Consider the following 17,138-nt stretch of genomic DNA (forward strand, 5'->3'; position numbering starts at 1 on the left):
AATATATCATGGATCCTGCTTTTTTTTTTTATAAACAAATAACATGATTTTTAAAATAGCAAGAAAATGCCAATGGAGAAATTGTCATGGTGTTGAAATCACTATAGTTAAGGCATATACAAAGTCATTGTTTCAAAATTCAGCAGAGAACAAGAGCAGAACTTTTGAGATATACCATGCACAAAACATACTTCTTAGGTACTTGAGGTTTTCTCTTTCCCTCCAACCCTCCTTTCCTTCCTTAATGACTGGACTCCTCCTATGGTTTTAACCTTACCAAGTCAGAAATTGGTTTGACTTAATTTCAGTTTCCTTTCATACGTTCTCATGATTAAAAACAAAACAACAAAAATTCCATTTCTGATCCCAATGAGTCATTCCCAATGTCTCCTCATTCTCACTCTTATTAGAATTCAATAGAATTCTAATGTAATTTGGCAATAGCTAATATTACTTGGATAAAGAAGCAAGTGGCATAAACAGAAAGAGGTGTCTAGGGAAGATGACCAAAGAATTGAGAAAGAAGTGATGGCTTCTGTGGTTAAAAATACAAGTCTGGCATTTTGTTTTGCTTTGTCATACAGAAAACAGATGTTGCTAGTCTCATTCAAAATAGAAAACTTAAATTCCTTGCCTAGATTTTGGAATGTCTAGGGCAACTATGGATACCTAATTTATGATTTAAAAAAATCGGACATTTAGTCTTCACATTTAAGCTCAAGAAATAATTATATTCCTGAAATATGTTCATTTTCTATATCATAAATTTGCTAATTTATATACTCAAGGAACACTGATGATAAACACTCTCAGTTCTGGGTTCTCTTTTGGGACATGAGGTTGGGACATAGCCTCTTGGGAACAAAAATAGAAACAGACCATGGAGAGATGTTCTCACTGTTGCCTGTTCTCCTTTGCTGTAATTCTCTCCTTCCTCCTGAAGAGACACCCTGGCTTGGATTATACCATGGCTGAGCCCTTGCATGGCTGCTGTCCCTCCAGGAGGAGGCTCCAGTGGTGGCTCCCCACTGGAACAGCCCTACCCTTGCCCTGGTCCCCAGAGGCTCCCTGTCTCACCTCCCCACTCCATCTTTAGGAAACTAGGTGACCTAATATGGAGTAAATATCTGATGCAATTTGCTCGGGTGTAGGCAAGATATTCCCAATCTTTTACCATTCGCTGTCTTTTAAGTATAGGAAAGAATGACTCTAATTCTGCCCTGTCCTTACACATCTAAACTCATTGGAGAAAATAATGAAAGATGCCAATTTTCACCCCATTCAGCCAATACTGAGAATTACGATATCTGTGCAGCCTCCGCTGGGCTGTGAGTGCCAAGGTGGGGATGGTGCCTAAGTGCTCACCTCTAGATATGCTTCCTTAGACTATTTGCACTTGGCATATGACAGGTGCTCAAAAAGGAATACTAATAAAGAATATGACTAATATTAATAATCATAAAGGAAAGAATAAAATATACAAGCAGATTTACTTATAGCAAAAATAGTGGCTTTCCCAATTAAACCTGTTCATAACATAGATCAATGTATTATAAATGCAGTGATGCTTGTATTTAAAAAAAAAAACTTGTACATGTGGTATATAAGAATTATGTATGTGAACATAGTTCACGTTGGCGTGTTTTGGAATTAACTGTTTCATTGCTATTTTTTCAGGCTTGTTGGGATCATCATTCTTCTGAACTCACTAAAATGTCATCTTCTTTTGCTTTTGTTTTCTTTTTCTGACTGACTGACTGAGGGAATGTTGAGGCATTGCAAAACAGTCTTCAACTCTGTACTCTGAACTGAAGTGGTGTGAGTGCTGTAAATCAAAACCATTTGCTTTAGAAATTGAAACAGTAAACCAAAGACAGTGCCATAGATGTCAGTGTTTCAATGTGAACATATATTTCTGATAAATTTTTAAAAAGGCAAACCCTGCTTTCTAAAATTGAAGCTGAAGTTATTAGATCGTCTCCTTTTCTGTATTGATTATTCTACTTTCTAAATATATGCCTGAGATAAAAGGGCAGTCAGGATGATAAAGACATAGACTGAATGTAGTCTTGCAGCTTAAACAGGGGGAGTATTCTTGCTTAAAGTCCCGTGGCTTTTTCATTTTTTTTCCCCATGGAGCAGGATTTACATGTTTTCATTATTATACTAAGCAGTCACTTTTTGTCTTTGCATGCTGAGACAGATGGGAATTTAAAATTTGCACAAGAAACATCATTCTCTTCAGTTAGAGATGTCTAATACGTCATTCTTATAGGATTTTAAAAAATTATATAAGCAAACATCCTTTTCATTATATGGAAAACTCTCTAAGAAGCTGGAATATTAAACAACCTTGTACTTTGTTTAAGTGAAATTGTCTGTTTTCAGTTGAATACTCACTGGTATTCATGTTGGCATTTGGAAAATTAACAGTTTCAAAACTCACCCCCAGAGGTAGCTGTGATTATGTTTATCTGATTTCAATTTTATTTGGGCACTCCAACATGGAAGATCTAGCATTTCATCTCTCTTACTATTTAAAAAAAATTCTAAAAAGGGGTATTCCCTCTTTGAAAAATGCAAAAATTCTTAAAGCGTTCAGGGTAAAACTGTCAAGCATTTGGAAAGTGAACAGAACCGAGGACAGTAAAAGTGGTTTAGGACAGTGGTGTATCCATTTTCATTGGGTAAGAATGGAATTGGGACTGCAGTTTTATGAACTTTATAGATAACTCAGGATTCATTCTCTTTTTTCTCAATGTTGTCTCCTTCAGAAAGAGCACAGATGTCAGAAAGCATGACTCATGATGGAGTAAAATATAAGGTCTTCTTTTCTTAATTTAAAATATTTCCTTTTAAATTATTCTCTGATTTCATCTTGTACATTTTCTTGCAAATGCTTTTCTGTACATTCTAACTTGATCACAGCAGAAATTAATGCTGCTTTTTTTTAAATTAAAAAAATGTTTCAAACTATTTTTAAGAATGATTCTACCTGTGCCATCAGTCCTATAAAACAAGGAGCTTTAGAATTGTCTTTATTAACACATAAGCAAAGCACTAGCCAATACTCTAAATGGGAAGCCTTGCAATTTGAATAGGTGAGAAGCGGGAAAGCCTGCTTTCTACTGACCTCTGTGCAGTTGTTAGCAATTGCTATTAAATACAACCTATGCAGGTAAAAGTCTGATAAGCCAAATTTTTGATAACCTACTTTTTACGTTTTCAATGTCTAAGTATCCAAAAGGTTTTTCCCCCCAATTCCTTGAATACTACTTCTACCTTTGTTTCTGCATGAACACATTTTAAATTACCCATTGTCTAATGAATAATAGAACCACATTGTGATAATGCATGACATCACATTTAACCTCTGAATTTCCTCCTGACAAAAGGTGATGGGAGAGTGTGGCTGGTACCTGGTCCCTCTCCTACAGAGGCAGCGAGTGACCCAGGCAGACTGCCCTGTCCCCCAACCCTCCCTCCAGCACAGTCTACAATCAGAGCCCTCATGGTAATCTGCCTGTGCTCAAAGCTAGGGACTCTGGTCCTTGGAGGTTTTGAGATTAATTTGGATTTGGCCAATGTCAGAGGGGATTATGTGGTAAGAATGCCAGGTTATAGGACTTATTTATTCCATTTATTATAGAATAAATGGAACTGTATCTCTAAATATAATCTGCATCTTTGCTTCTTGCTTGCTTTTTGGTGGACATTTGAATTGTGAAAATGCCTATGTTGGTTGGTGAAAATGAATAGTTACTACATGCTCTTTTCAAAGTCCTCAACTTGGATTTATTGAAGTGATTGTACAAATGATGGTGTGGTTATTACTAAGCACACAAACATGATCATCGTCAACCCTTGGTTAAACAGTTTGCAGCTTAACAGAGGTAAAAATAAAAAATAATGGACACAGCATCAACATTATAAAGAATTAGCAAATAAATGTACATATTGGAAAACAAGTTTAGAATCATGTATCTCATGGAAGCCTTAGTGTCAACTGTCACTTGCCCTTTGCCATTTGCCACCTAGCCTAAGCGATTTTACTTTGTTTTATACAATTTTGGATAACAACCAGAGGGAGGGTATATTCCTAAATACTGGATGTCATTTTAAGATAATGACTTTACCCTAAATTCACTTTGTACCATGTTTTCGACTAGATTTGTTTCATCTGTTGCTTTGGGATTATCTCTCAGAGCTTTCCAAACATATTCCCCAGGCTGAGAGTAACAATTATGGAGCTAGAGCCAAGCCTTGCATTTTAGGCAAGAAATAACTTGATAAACTGAATTATATACATAAAATGTGAAAGGTGGGACAACATGGGACAGGGATTTTAGAATGAATGAGAAGAAAGAGGAAGTGTAAATAGTTTACATTTCCATTATTATACCATGGATACATTGTTTTAAAAAACTCATTAGAATTTTAAAAATGAATTAATACCAAATATGCCATTTCCCCCTTTTCTATTATTTTAAATATTTTTTTTACTCTCACATTGTGATAAAATGTAAAAATATTTATTTTGATTCCATCTGGAAAGCAAAGATAATTTCAAAAAAGCAACTGAAAGCTTTTGGAACGAATTTGAGAAGTCCCTAGCTATGCAAGCCTTTTGCTTACTATTCACAGAAATAGAAGGGAGCTGATGTTTAGAGTTTTAAGGAGGATTGTTGGGCTTCTGCTATCAACGGGAGCTGCTGTTGGTCGTATTAAATCATTCTATTTGTTAACACTGCTTTCATTAACACACCAGCCTCTCCTATGAAAGGATTAGTACTTCTAAATTGCTAACTGTATTTCAACTACTAAGAGTCATAGCAATGAGAAAATAGTAATATTTCCATAAACCAGAATTTCCTAAAGCAGATCCTATGGAACACAAGCTCTTTGAAATGTTACTCGGTGTTACTAGAAAAAAATTGATCCAGAGGCAACTGAATAGGCGTCATTTCTGCAGAGCTGGGTTGGGAATGCTGGTGTGACGAGCTAAGGCAATCTGGGGGGAATATTAAGAGATCAGTCTAACAGTGGGTCAAAAGGACCCACATTTTCTGAGATCATTGGAAAATAAAGCCTTACCCAGAGTATGTATTCCTATACTTTCAGATGGACAATTAAATGTTGCCCTTTCTAAACTTGCTGTGTTCACAATTGCAAGAGTTAGATCTGAAAACAACTCAGGGGGAAAAAAGTCAGGCAAGTCAAGGCATATCTGGCCAAGAAAAAGTGAGCTCTCCCTCTGTGAATCCCTCATGTATTGCCAGATATCCCCATGATCCAATTCAATTGTGTAATCAGCTTCCTAGAATCACTTCAGATAGGACTGGTGATGCCATCACACACACAATCCTGTCTGCACAAAATGTTCATGGGTTGAAATCATAACAGTTATGTGAAACAAGAGCTATTTTAAATGATCCAGATTGCATGTGCTCCTTTACTCTCTAAAATACTCTCTGTAATACCCTTATCATGGACAAGATTCTAGAGGTCAACCACTTCCATCCAAGGCAAGGAACAGAACGTGGCCACTGGTTATCAGTAATGAGTACAGTCATGTTGTATTAGGACCGTGACCTCACAGTTACATGCCTCGGGCCAGTTGGTCATGCGAAATAAATGCCGGTCTTGGGAACTAGCTTTGAAGTTTTCCATATAAGTATTGTTTATTCCTTTGATTAGAGAATTGCAAATACAACGAATTAAGAAAAAATTTCCCTGCCTTCTCCATCCTCCACCTCATGCCCACCGCATCTCAACCCATTTTAAAAGTATGAATGCTGGTGGAGGAGCAGGAGGACAGTGCATTAATGAAGACCTGGGCTTGGCATCATGCTAAGGGCTCAGAAGCACGTGATCATTCGTTCCCAGCTTCATTTCTAAAAGGCTGTAAAACTGTTCCAAAATTTGGCACCATGAGGGCTATTGGCAATGCGAACTCGGGCTAGGGAGTCTGGCAGCCTCGGGTGACAGTTCCAAAGCTTTGGCAGTGCTGTTTAGGGAAGCGTCACATGCAAACTTCTCAAATCAATTTCTCTAACTAGACTTAACCTTCCCTGTCCCTAGAAAGTGGCCGGTGAGCCACAGGGCACCCCGGGGTGCTGTCTGCAGACCCCCAGGGGCTGGAGGAGGCTTGGGGAGAGAGAACTCCAGGAGGATGAGAGAAGGTAACGAAGTACTTTGATTTCAGACATAACTATTAATCCAACTATTATTTAGCTTAGAACTTCTATTTTTAAAAAATCTACAAGCCAAAGTGGGAGAAAAAGAGGCAGAAAGGGAGTAGAAAATATACACACTACTTGGTTAAAATCAGAAATAAATTAATTCTACAAAGCAAAGTTTAGAAGCACCAAAACACTACCATTTTCATTTTAGACAATAACAATGATCACAGAATTAAAAAATGTCTTTCCCTTGCTATTCTGAATTTTGGGTTAAGTTTAAATAAAAGGAAAGTGGACTGTGTACCATGAAACGAAGACACTGCTTATTCCTCGACTCCAGTTAGATGTGGGCTTTCGTAACTCTCCAGAATCAGACTGTCCTCAATCACCAAGCAAATTTCGGGCCACCTGGCCTGACTGTCCAACATCAATCACACCCAGCATGAATCCTACATTCGTCTCCCAACCCCCACCTCAAATACACACATCCAAATATTGTGTCTCTCAGTAGGCGGATACTCCCATCTAACATGGGGGCAAGTATTTTGTGCTAGATGTGCTACAGCTAAAAACACAAAAAACCTAGGTTCTAATTCTAATATTGAAAATGCTAATGTTACAATTTACAAAAAGTAAGCAAATCTCTTGGGAATTCATGACTGAATTCTTTCAGTCAAAGAAAGGTTATATACTTGGGGGAATTCAGACAGATTATGGCCCTTGGCAGCCGCAAGGGGATCTCTTCACCCTCCTAAGTTCACTCCTAGAACTTGCTTCAGGACAGCTCCGCAGCGGACGAAGTGGGGGGCGCAGCGGCACCACGGGCAGGAGGTGGCCAGTGAGTGGGGCCTTTGAGAAGCTATGATGACAAATGCCCACGCTGGAAGGACAAAACCAGGTGGACACCCTGGCATTTTGGACACACAGAGGTGGAGATGCAATGAAAATCTTGTTTGACTGTTTGAGCCACCTCAATTAGGGACACCGGATGACCTAGTGATTATAAAATACTGAGATTGGAAACGTGACTTTGGTGATACGAAATGGAAAGTAGCAAGTCTGGCTCCACAACAACTCAATGACTTGCAATCAAATGTTAAAGACGGAGGCCTCTGCACCGTCAAGCAGAAGCACAGCCCAGCGGTTCACCACCAAGTTCCAAGGCGCAGCTGGGAGCTGTACTTGGCTTCAAGGAACACACACACAGTTCTAGGCCGCTGCTTCTCAGAACACTGATTGAAAGACACTTGAGAGCACGCATTATAGGAGAGAAAAAAAATGCCCCAAACCAGGCAGCTGGAGCTCAATTCAGGATGGCGACCTCACCAGCTGTCTCTCCCAATGCAGGCGGCAGACTTCCCCAGGGGCACCGTGACTTACTCGGCCATTATTTTCCTCTATCTACCCTTAGAGATGGAAGGAATTATGGTATTGCGATTTGCTTTTGTCACTTCTTGGTAAAGTAAAAAATTGTGTCTGGGGGTGAAGTTTAACAGCTGCCTATCACATACAGTAAGGTGTAAGCAAAAGGTTAAGGTCATGCACGATTAGGATAAACGCACAAAGACTGGCCGGGTGGTACACAAAGTCTGTTTAACTAATAAAGGGCGCGAGGGTGAGAGGTTATTTCCGCTGTGCAGGCAACTCTCATCCTCCCCACTTCCTCAGCCTCCAAGAGCAGCCACAGAATAATAATAAACCATTTCCAAATCTATTTCTGGACTGCTGCAGAGCAGAAAACCTGGGCTCAGGAGGACAGAGCATTCTCAGGACCGTTCTGTCTCTCAGCAAAGGGTGTGGCCACTCGGCCCTGGCTCCCTGCACCCTGCTTCCCGCTCCGACAAGAGGACACAAAGCCTGATGCCTGGAGGGCCCCGTGAGGGATCTTGAAAACAATCTGAAAAGGAGTATATATGGCACACATGCCGCTCACTTCACACATGTGAATCTACAGCTATATATTTATATACTTTGAACATTGGATGAAAAAATGGGAAAACACGAAGAAACCATTTTCCAGCCTCTCAACTACATTGGCCAAAAGCACCCTCTTCATCGCGGGACATAGACTTAAGATGGCCAGGGAGGGGGCATCCCACGTCTGGGTGGATGATCCTAACTGTAACTCCCACACCTCTCACTATATTAAAAGAGACCAGGGTGTTTAAAGTCCTTTAGTCTAAGGCAGCTGAGACCCCGAAGGGTTCACTGCTCTTCTGTTTTGCTGCTATTCCTGAACTTCACCACCATGACTGTTATATTGTCAGGGCAGCCTCTGTAAAATGACTGTAACACTATGCTCTTGGCTCCAAAGTGAGGTTCATCCAAGCGGTCTTTGATGAATCGAACAGCTTCTTCGTTGCTGAAGGCATCCCAGAGGCCATCTGATGCCAAGATCATGAACTCGGGCTGGAGCTTGTCCAGGTCAAAGGTCAGGATATCTGGGTCTGGGATGACCACGTTGAGATTTTTCAGCGGATAGTCCCCCAGGGATCGTGACATGGCCAGGATTCCCTGGACCCTCCAGGAGCCGTTGAAACTGATGAAACCACCTGGAAAGAGAGAACGAGCCCATTAGATTGACCAGCTGCTCTCTCGCACCTGGTGCAGACTGGAGGCAGGCACAGCGGGATCTAGTGCATGTGACCCCTCACCCAACCTTGGTACTGCCAGGACGGAGCACTGTTCCCGCTGCATGCCTTCAGGCTTGACGCTCTACCAGTAGATCCACACACCCTCATCTTAAAGGCCTTCAAGACTAAATCAAAAAGAATATTGAGAGTAGAAAGTACGGATGGGTGAGGACTTCAGTGTGAACTTAAGGACACCTTGGCAGCTGAGTGACTGACAGTAGGGAGCACTAGGATGGGGGTCCGAGGAGAGCGGCAAAAGAGGCAGGTGGACAGGTGACAGAGGTGACCACTGGGGTCCATCATTAGCTTGAGGCTGCCTTTGGGTGTGACTCTATCAATCTCAAAACAGCTTCCCAATTAGGATCAGGATTAGAGATCGGTATATTTCAGCACCGTCGTTAAAGGCTCAGGCTCTCATATCACAGCGCTTGGATTTGATTCCCTACTCTAGTACTCCCACTGTGTGATTTTGGATGAGAAATTCTCTCTCTCCCATCCTTGGTTTCCCTGGTTGCAAAACAGGGACAATAATAGTACCTATTTCATTGAGGGAAACAAAGGAGTTGTGAGAAATAAAGGAGTTAATCCATGTAAATCCCTTAGCACCATGCTTAAATATAACACACACTCAATATTATCTATTGTTATTTTTTTCTTTAAGGGAGCTAGAATGTTGTTCATTCATATATTATTTGTCAGATATTTATTAAATCTATACTCCATGAAGGGCAATTTGCAGGCTATAAAGTTATGCAAGATCCAGATCTTTCTCTAAAGGAGTAATCTGGGAGGAGAGAAAGCCATGTGTATCAACAGCTACAAGCACAAAGCAGTATCTTTTCTGGGAGACTAGCATCTGCCGAATGCTGTAGGCAGACGGAGGAGGGAGGGAAGACTTCCGGTTGTGACAGTCAGGGAGGAGTGAGCTGGGCTTTGAACGATGGGGTCAGACTGTCCTGGATCTCAATTCTGGTCTCACCACTCACCAGCTGTGTGTCCCTGGGCACACAAGCCTCTTTGAGAATACAATTCCGTGGTTGTAAAATGAGGACAACATCATCGACCTCATCAGGTAGGGAAAGAGAATGTGCGTAAAGCGCTCAGCTTAACTCCCGGCAGAGAGTGAGCACACGGTAAACGGCAGCTGGTGTTGCTGCTGTTGTGGGAAACAGCCTGGGGGTGGGGACAGAGGGACCAACGTGTGTTTGGCCCAGGCTGGTTGCAGCATACTGTCACACAAAACAGGAGGGGGAAAGGTGTCCTGCAAGGAAGGCTGAGGTCAGAGAAAACACACATAAAGATAATAAAGCCAATCATTGTCCATTAAGCCCGGCTGTAAAACACACCCTTGACGCAGCAGGTTAGATTAACCTCCTTGGGCATGGTGACCAAATTTGCTTCTCTAATGACTGTGGGGGTGAGGGAGGGTGGACGGTGGGGTGGGTACCACAGGGAAGAGGAAGGAGGATAAAATGGGAGTGACATTTCAGAAGGGAGCGCTGGGTGCTAACGTGACATTTCCAGATGTACTGTATACATATTCCTGCCTGAGCTTACACCGGAGGAGGCTCACTGTACTACACATCCAGGGTCACAGTGGATTCATGGGGAGGTGGTGTTTTTGTAAGTAGGGAGGCTCATCAAAGCCTGATAGATGCTCTGAAAGCACTGTTTGTTCCATCTCATCGCCAACCTGACCAAAGCTTTCTTTAAAAATTATTCTGCGTCTCAAGAAGTCACTGAAGCGGGAGATAATAATAAAATTCAACACTTTCGAACTCAACAGTATAGCTCCCTACTGGGAAAACTCCAATGCTGATTAGGTCCTGGGCAGAAGCTGATATGTAGAGATTGAGAGTCAACCTGCAGATGCCCTTAGGCAGCAGGGGCCCTTCCTGGGCAGAGACCCAGGGGACAGGCACCCTCAGCTGGGCTTGCCACTTGGCACATTACAGAGCCTACCTGCCGTGGCTGTCAGTCTGGGGAGGGAAGGAATCCTGTTCTGCACAAATAGAAAAGAATCCTCCCCAAACTGAATTTTGAAAATGTAATCATCAACTGATACTCTTCCTTCAAGTCTTTGTCCCAGTGTCACCTTAGTGAGTCCTACGCTGACCACCTCCGATCCTCCCCATTCCCTTGCCTGCCTCATGTCTCCCAATAGCAGTCATCACCTGGGAACATACAAGATCATTTACCTATTTTTACTTATTTATTGTTAGTATCTGCCTATCTACTACCTCCCCTACCCCCACCTCGATTCCAGCCTGTAAGTTTGTATCCCCAGCCCCTAGATGTTGAAAGAATGAATGAAAAAGGGGTTCGGATTTCCTCCCCCACCCCCCAGCTGAAATAGTTACTTAGAACAGGCACTGAGCTAGGAGCTGGGAGTATAGAGATGAGCAGACCAAGTTCCTGCCTCAAAGAGCTCACAGTCAGAAAGACAAGACAGGTGAGAGAGCCAGGTATGTTCGGACACTGTGAAAGGAGACCTGAGAGGTCTGCACAGGATGCCAGGGAAGAGCAAAGGGATGTCTAACCCAGGGTGGGGGAGCTGTTGGCTCAGTGTGACAGGGAAGGCTTCTGAAAGGACACCCTTAAAAACGGAGTCTTAAAGGACAAGGACGGTGTTCTCCATTGGACAATGGGGATGGTACTTGCAAAGGCACAGAGGTATCAAATCCATGGTTCATTTGGTGACTGGCTGGTGGTTTGGCATAGCTGGAGGGAAGCGGAGTATGGTGAGCAGGGGCTTAAAGATCTCATTAGCCTTTTTTCAGATGGAGGTACTGTGGACTGAACCCGGGACCTCGTGCATGGCAAGCGTGCGCTCTACCACTGAGCTGTTACCCTCTTCCCCCACCCCATTAGCCTTTTAAACTAAGGGATTTCTTGGTTCTTTTGGAATCTTTGGCCAGGAAGAAGGGCAAATTCAGTGGCCATTCATTTCAAAGAAAATAATACAAAGTCCAGTCTTGGCTGCCTTAGCAGCAGCCTCTGTACTGATCGACTCATCACTGGGTAACGGAAAGTTATATCTCCCAGGGCCCTCTAAGCGAGCTGCCTTGTTCACTAAGCAAGACAGCAGACGGTCCTCAGCGGCATCACCAGCTCACCAGCTCTCTTTATCCTCTTCCTTTCCTTTAGTTGGTACGGCTTGTGATCATGAGACAAAGGAATGGCGTTCCCATCCTTGTCACACAGGACCCCCCGCGAGTCACCCACGTTGGCCACGGTGAGGTCTTTATCTGACAGCAGAGCAATCAAACACGTTGTGCCTGAAAAACAGAAAAGAGAGGCCATGTAGCAGGTCAGCAGTGCTTTGAGGTTAGGCTGCTTCTCGTGGTTACTGGATGCTTCAGTCATTAAAACTGCTCCTGCTGGGTGAGATTTTGACCCCGGCCACTCTGGGAATGATGGCTGTTCACTTCAACAACACTGATCAGATCTGACAGCTGATTTAGGTAACCATGTTAGAGTGTCACTGAAATAGACTAGGATAACATGATCATTTTCCCAAATCACTGTTGTCTCTGCTACTCTTGATCTAAATGCGTATCACACTTAGAAGGATTAGGAGAGAATGAGAATCACTTTGAAGCTCCAGACAACTGATATTTATTTTCTGCTTCGTGTTGGTGCTCAGTTTCTGTGAAATCTCAGTTAAAAGTGAGGATGGTGGGGGTTGGGTGGGCACCTCAGCTGGAGGGCCTGGAAGGGCCAGTAAATGACAGATGCCAACAGCCAGTTCTTCTAGAGTCATGGAGAACTGTGGGATGAGCTCTCCGCAAACCTCTTGCTCTTGGGACAAGAATGGATAAAAGCAAATGGAATTGGACAGTCTGGTCTAGTTGGAGGCTGCCCTTATCACCTGCCCAGTGCCCTCTGTCCAGCCCCCTCTCCTTCCCCACCACTTCTGACAGTGTCACCGAAGGTGCAAACACCCGCCGCTGAGATGCACAACCCATTAAGCTCTTCCTTCAAACTGATAATGCTGTTTGTTACTTGTTAAAATTATTCATCAATTAGTCTTCATTAATATTTAACCTTCTCATTAAGAAGGTCACATTTCACAGCAGCATGTAAGCTGCATCTAAACAGCTCTTTCGTCTTCATAGAACAACAAAAAAGACTGAATTCTTAAATAGACATAAAGAATAAATACAGGTTGATATCAAGAGGGAAAATCAGGAGCATATTCAGCTACTATTGTTCTAGTCGACTTTCCATTCTAAAGCCTGTTTAACTCAAAACTGCCCTGATCAGACATGGAAACACATGAAATGTTGGTTAACTCAGGATTTCTGACATGAAAAGCGTTGTGAAAGGAAAAAAATACTAATCTTGAGGATTATCAAAGCAAACCACAAATCTTTTACCTTTAAAAAAAAACTGTAAGAATGAAAATATAAACACAAGAAGAACAATTCATATGATTAGAAATCGTTATTTGCAGTTTTTGATATTAGTTGCATTTTGATCTTCAACAATCCTTACTTTGCCCTCAAGCATCTGACTGTGTTAACTTGTCTAACACAGCGAGAGCACGAATTCTCCTAGAATGAACATTCTTAGCGTTTGAGAGGTGAAATGGAAACACTGTGTTGTCAGATACTGATGGCGCTGGGGCAGTCTATCAGTACAACCCTCGGAGTTGTCCCTCTCTAAGGCCCTCTTCCTCCTCACCCTGTGCACTTTGATAGAGCGTGTTCCTGACTTGGCTTCCACCTCCACCTCAGTCTACACCGCTAGCCTGGTTGACACTCTTGAGGTCCATACTGGCTGCCTACTAGGCATTGCCATTTGCCTACATGGGATCTGGAAAAGGCTTTGGGGTCTCTCTGTGAAGGAGGAGAAGGGGTCCACCTAGAGGAGCTATGAGCCACTTCTCCACCCCCTTTTCAGCCAGAGCAGCCTGACACCCATCTGGAGCTCTCTTGAGCTGCTGTGCAAGTATTCTCTTTAAAAAGGGGAGAGGTCATTCCTATAGCTAGAAAAAAAATTGAATTGTATCTGTGATGAAGAACCACTGAAGGGTTTTCAGCGGGATAGTGATCTGATGAGAGTTGTGTTTTAGAAGATTATTTCAGTGCTTTGTGGAAGATAAACTGGACGCAGGGAGAACAGGCAGAGTTTATGAGGGTCTGATTTAATGCAGTAAATGCAGGGATGGAGGGCAGGGGATGGATTGTTTACAACCAGAATGGATAGGTCATGGAGAATAAGGAAATAAAGGAAAGGGGTAAAGTCAAGGATAACGTGTGTCTAGGAGGGGGAAGAGGTGCTCCATGGACAAGGAGATGTCTGCTTGGGGCTCCTGGGAAGGGCTTCCTCTCTCCCCGGAAGAGACACAATGCAGAAAACGACCCACTTCTTTGGCCTCGTGTGGCTCATGTGTTTCCCAGAGCTGTGGCAGCTGTCTTGCACCACGAGGTCATGGCCCTGCGCCCAGGAGGAGCAGAGGGGTGAGGAGCCTGGGTCCCTGAGACATCACCGAACTGATAAGCCAGCCTGTTCTTCTTCTCGGAGACACTAAATGTCTCTACTGCTCAAGGCTCTTTCTGTTGGGTTTTCTGTGTTCCCTGTAGCATCCTAACTGATCCTGAGGCTTACAGTGCAATAAGGGGCTTCTCTTCTCAGGGAGAGATTTAGAGTGGTTGCTTGGCGGAGGCACAAGCAGGACAGAAAGCAAAACAGGGCCCTCCACTGTAAACAACTCACTGTTTCGGCTTTGCAGTCTTAGTTTGGGATTACAAAAGACAGTTTATAATCTAACCTTACACGACAGCCCAAACTACAGTGCTGCTGAGAAACTCCAGAAAAACATTGTGCCCAAGAGAAAAGGGGAAAAAAAATCACTTTTTCTACTTTTTCTTTTGTATGTGTAAGGGAAGATACCCCCAAGATTCTGCTTACTGGTTTTGAGATAAACATATCCATCACAGCACAGTTTATCAAAAATACCAGAGTCTGACAGGATTACATAATCCTGAACCTCAGGTTGTTTCTGTATCAGTAATTTAATCTAGATGATAATGTAACTGCAAATGTGGAGGATATCTTGGATATTTAATCTAATTGTCTGACTTCACAGATTAAAAAAAATAAACCGAGAAAGTAAATTCACAAACTAGACTTCAGTGTCCCAGCTGAGTGAGGTCTGGCAAGTTATTTAACTTTTAAGCCTCAGCAAATGTCACCACAATCCACTCAGTTGCTCAAGCTAGGAGTCATCCTGGGTTTTCTTTCCCTCACTCCTGACATTCAATCCACCATTAAGTTCTGTCACTCTTACCTCTAAACGCACCTTAAACCCTTTCAGCTCTCTTGTCCCCATTGCGCCAACTCTAGGCCAAGCCACTGCCGTTTCGGCTAGCAAACTGTTTCAGCCAGGTCCTGCATGGTCTGGCTCCCGCCTAACCTGTCCAGTGCTGTCAGACCACCCTCTCTCTTGCTTGAGGCTTCCCTTCTGTTGCCCAAATGTGCCAAGACTTTTGTTGTTGTTGGACCTTTGTACCCACTGTTCCCTCTGCTGAGTATCTCCTGTCAAGGACAGGGCTGACCAATGCCTGTGGTGACATCTCAATTCAAGTGTGACATCTTCAGAGGCCATCTCCGATTGTGGGAGCTTATCTCCTCTTTATTTTCTTTATTGCCCTCATAAGACACAGTTATGTAAATACCTCGTTTATTTATTTAAACAATTTAATGTCAGTCTTCTAAAGTACAGTGTAGATTTCACAAGGGCAGGGATATCACCGTCTACTTGTTTTCCCTCCTGTAATCCTGAGGTCCGGAACATTTCAGTATTTGTTGAATAAACAAAATGATAGATGAGTGAATAAATAATCACACACGGTCTCCTTGGTCCTGAGCTGACATTATGCTAAGCTCCCACTGTCTTGCTCTGAGCATGCCAAGCCAGTTCAGTACTACACCGTACACCGTCTTCTAGAGACTGCCATGGCAGGGAGATACCCAGCTGTAGCCAAATACATTTTACGCACTGATCAAAACATAACCACGCTCCTGTCCATGTCTGACCATGCTCACCGCTAGGAGGTGGAGAGAAGTTCCAGCCTAGGCCTGCCCCGAGCTCCTTCCTCCAGCCCAGGCTCCTGGTCCAGTGCAGTGAAACAGGGGTGGGGCTTCCAACCTCACCAGCTACCAAAGCTTTAACACCTTGGGAAGAAATAAACGTGCATCATGGTGGTCATTATGTGAGCAATCCGTGTCTGCTCCTGACTTCAATTTGTACTTCAGCAAAGCAGGCACGTTTTTGTGTTGTTCTGTTGATTCTTGTTTTCCTTAGAGAAAACACACAAATGCCAATTATTCATCAGGCTATTCCTCTAAACCAGCATTCTCTCTTCTGATTTAATTTCTGGGATGCAGACAAAGTAAAGGTACACAAGAAAATCTTTCCTGGGCTTATCTCAATATTTGCATTGGATAATATCAGGCATTGAATTCATTTGATGAGTCAAGCTTGAGAAAAATGTAAAGCTTATAGTGAGGGTTAAGTAATTTGGGGTAACACAGGCATCTTTTAAAATCCTAGTTTAAAACTTTCTGAGTTAATAATAATGTAGTTACAATAATTTGTTCAGTGCTACACATGCCACTAAGTGGCCCCCAAACACACCTGCAGTTGATTTCCTGACACCTCAGGGTGGGGGAGGGGCAGGCATTATGCTTCCCTTTAAGCAGATGCATAAAATGGGATTCTGGGACTTCGAGTGTTGTATCCACAATTACACTGCCCAATGCATGTGTACTGAATGACCAAATGACTGAAAACCCAGGAATCCAGAACTGGTGCCTCAGTAATAATGACAATGATAGACCTACTGCTCAAGCATTTTATTATAATGCTAAACATTTTATTGACATTATATAAGTTAATTTGCACTACCTGTGAGGTAGGCGTAATTATCCCCATTTTACAGATGGGGAAACTAAATCTCAGATAGGATAACAACCTGCCCAGGTCACAGTGGACTGTCTGACTCCACTGGGCCAAGCCTTTTGATAACCTCCCCTCCTTCCTCCTCTGTTCTCTTCCTACCCCCAGAAGAAATGATTTCTGTGGCCAGTTTCTGCATTTCTATGTTTTGTGTAGTCCTCATCAACTCACCCCCTTTTGTAGTATACCCTGGTACACATTACAGAAAAGTTTTGTCAATCAGGAAAAAAATTAATCAGTGTGACACGAAGTTCCTTTACTATAATAAAACTGTATAAACTGCATTCTGTATTAACTTAAACAAAGCTGTTATATTTCAAGTTCTCCAAAATGATTTAGCAGAAAGCATCTGAACCT

At 42.7% G+C, this 17,138-nt stretch overlaps 1 protein-coding gene across 3 annotated transcripts in view; it reads right to left on the reverse strand.

The window, feature by feature from the left end:
• Positions 1-215: 215 nt before the first annotated feature.
• The window catches only part of PPM1L (protein phosphatase, Mg2+/Mn2+ dependent 1L), a 265,078-nt gene continuing 248,155 nt past the window's right edge, over positions 216-17,138 (reverse strand). For 2 of the 3 annotated variants that reach the window (XM_045514536.2, XM_045514538.2), the window contains exons 3-5: positions 15,869-15,997; positions 11,932-12,093; positions 216-8,734 (exon numbers count right to left, since the gene is read on the reverse strand). In XM_045514536.2, coding sequence (XP_045370492.2) covers positions 8,388-8,734; positions 11,932-12,093; positions 15,869-15,997 — 638 coding nt within the window. In that variant the 3' untranslated portion in view covers positions 216-8,387. The remainder of the gene's footprint in view (positions 8,735-11,931; positions 12,094-15,868; positions 15,998-17,138) is intronic. The other variant, XM_010952057.3, reaches the window with a different exon arrangement.

The sequence above is a fragment of the Camelus bactrianus genome, chromosome 1 (genome assembly GCF_048773025.1).
Source record: "Camelus bactrianus isolate YW-2024 breed Bactrian camel chromosome 1, ASM4877302v1, whole genome shotgun sequence".
Classification (NCBI taxonomy): Eukaryota; Metazoa; Chordata; class Mammalia; order Artiodactyla; family Camelidae; genus Camelus; species Camelus bactrianus.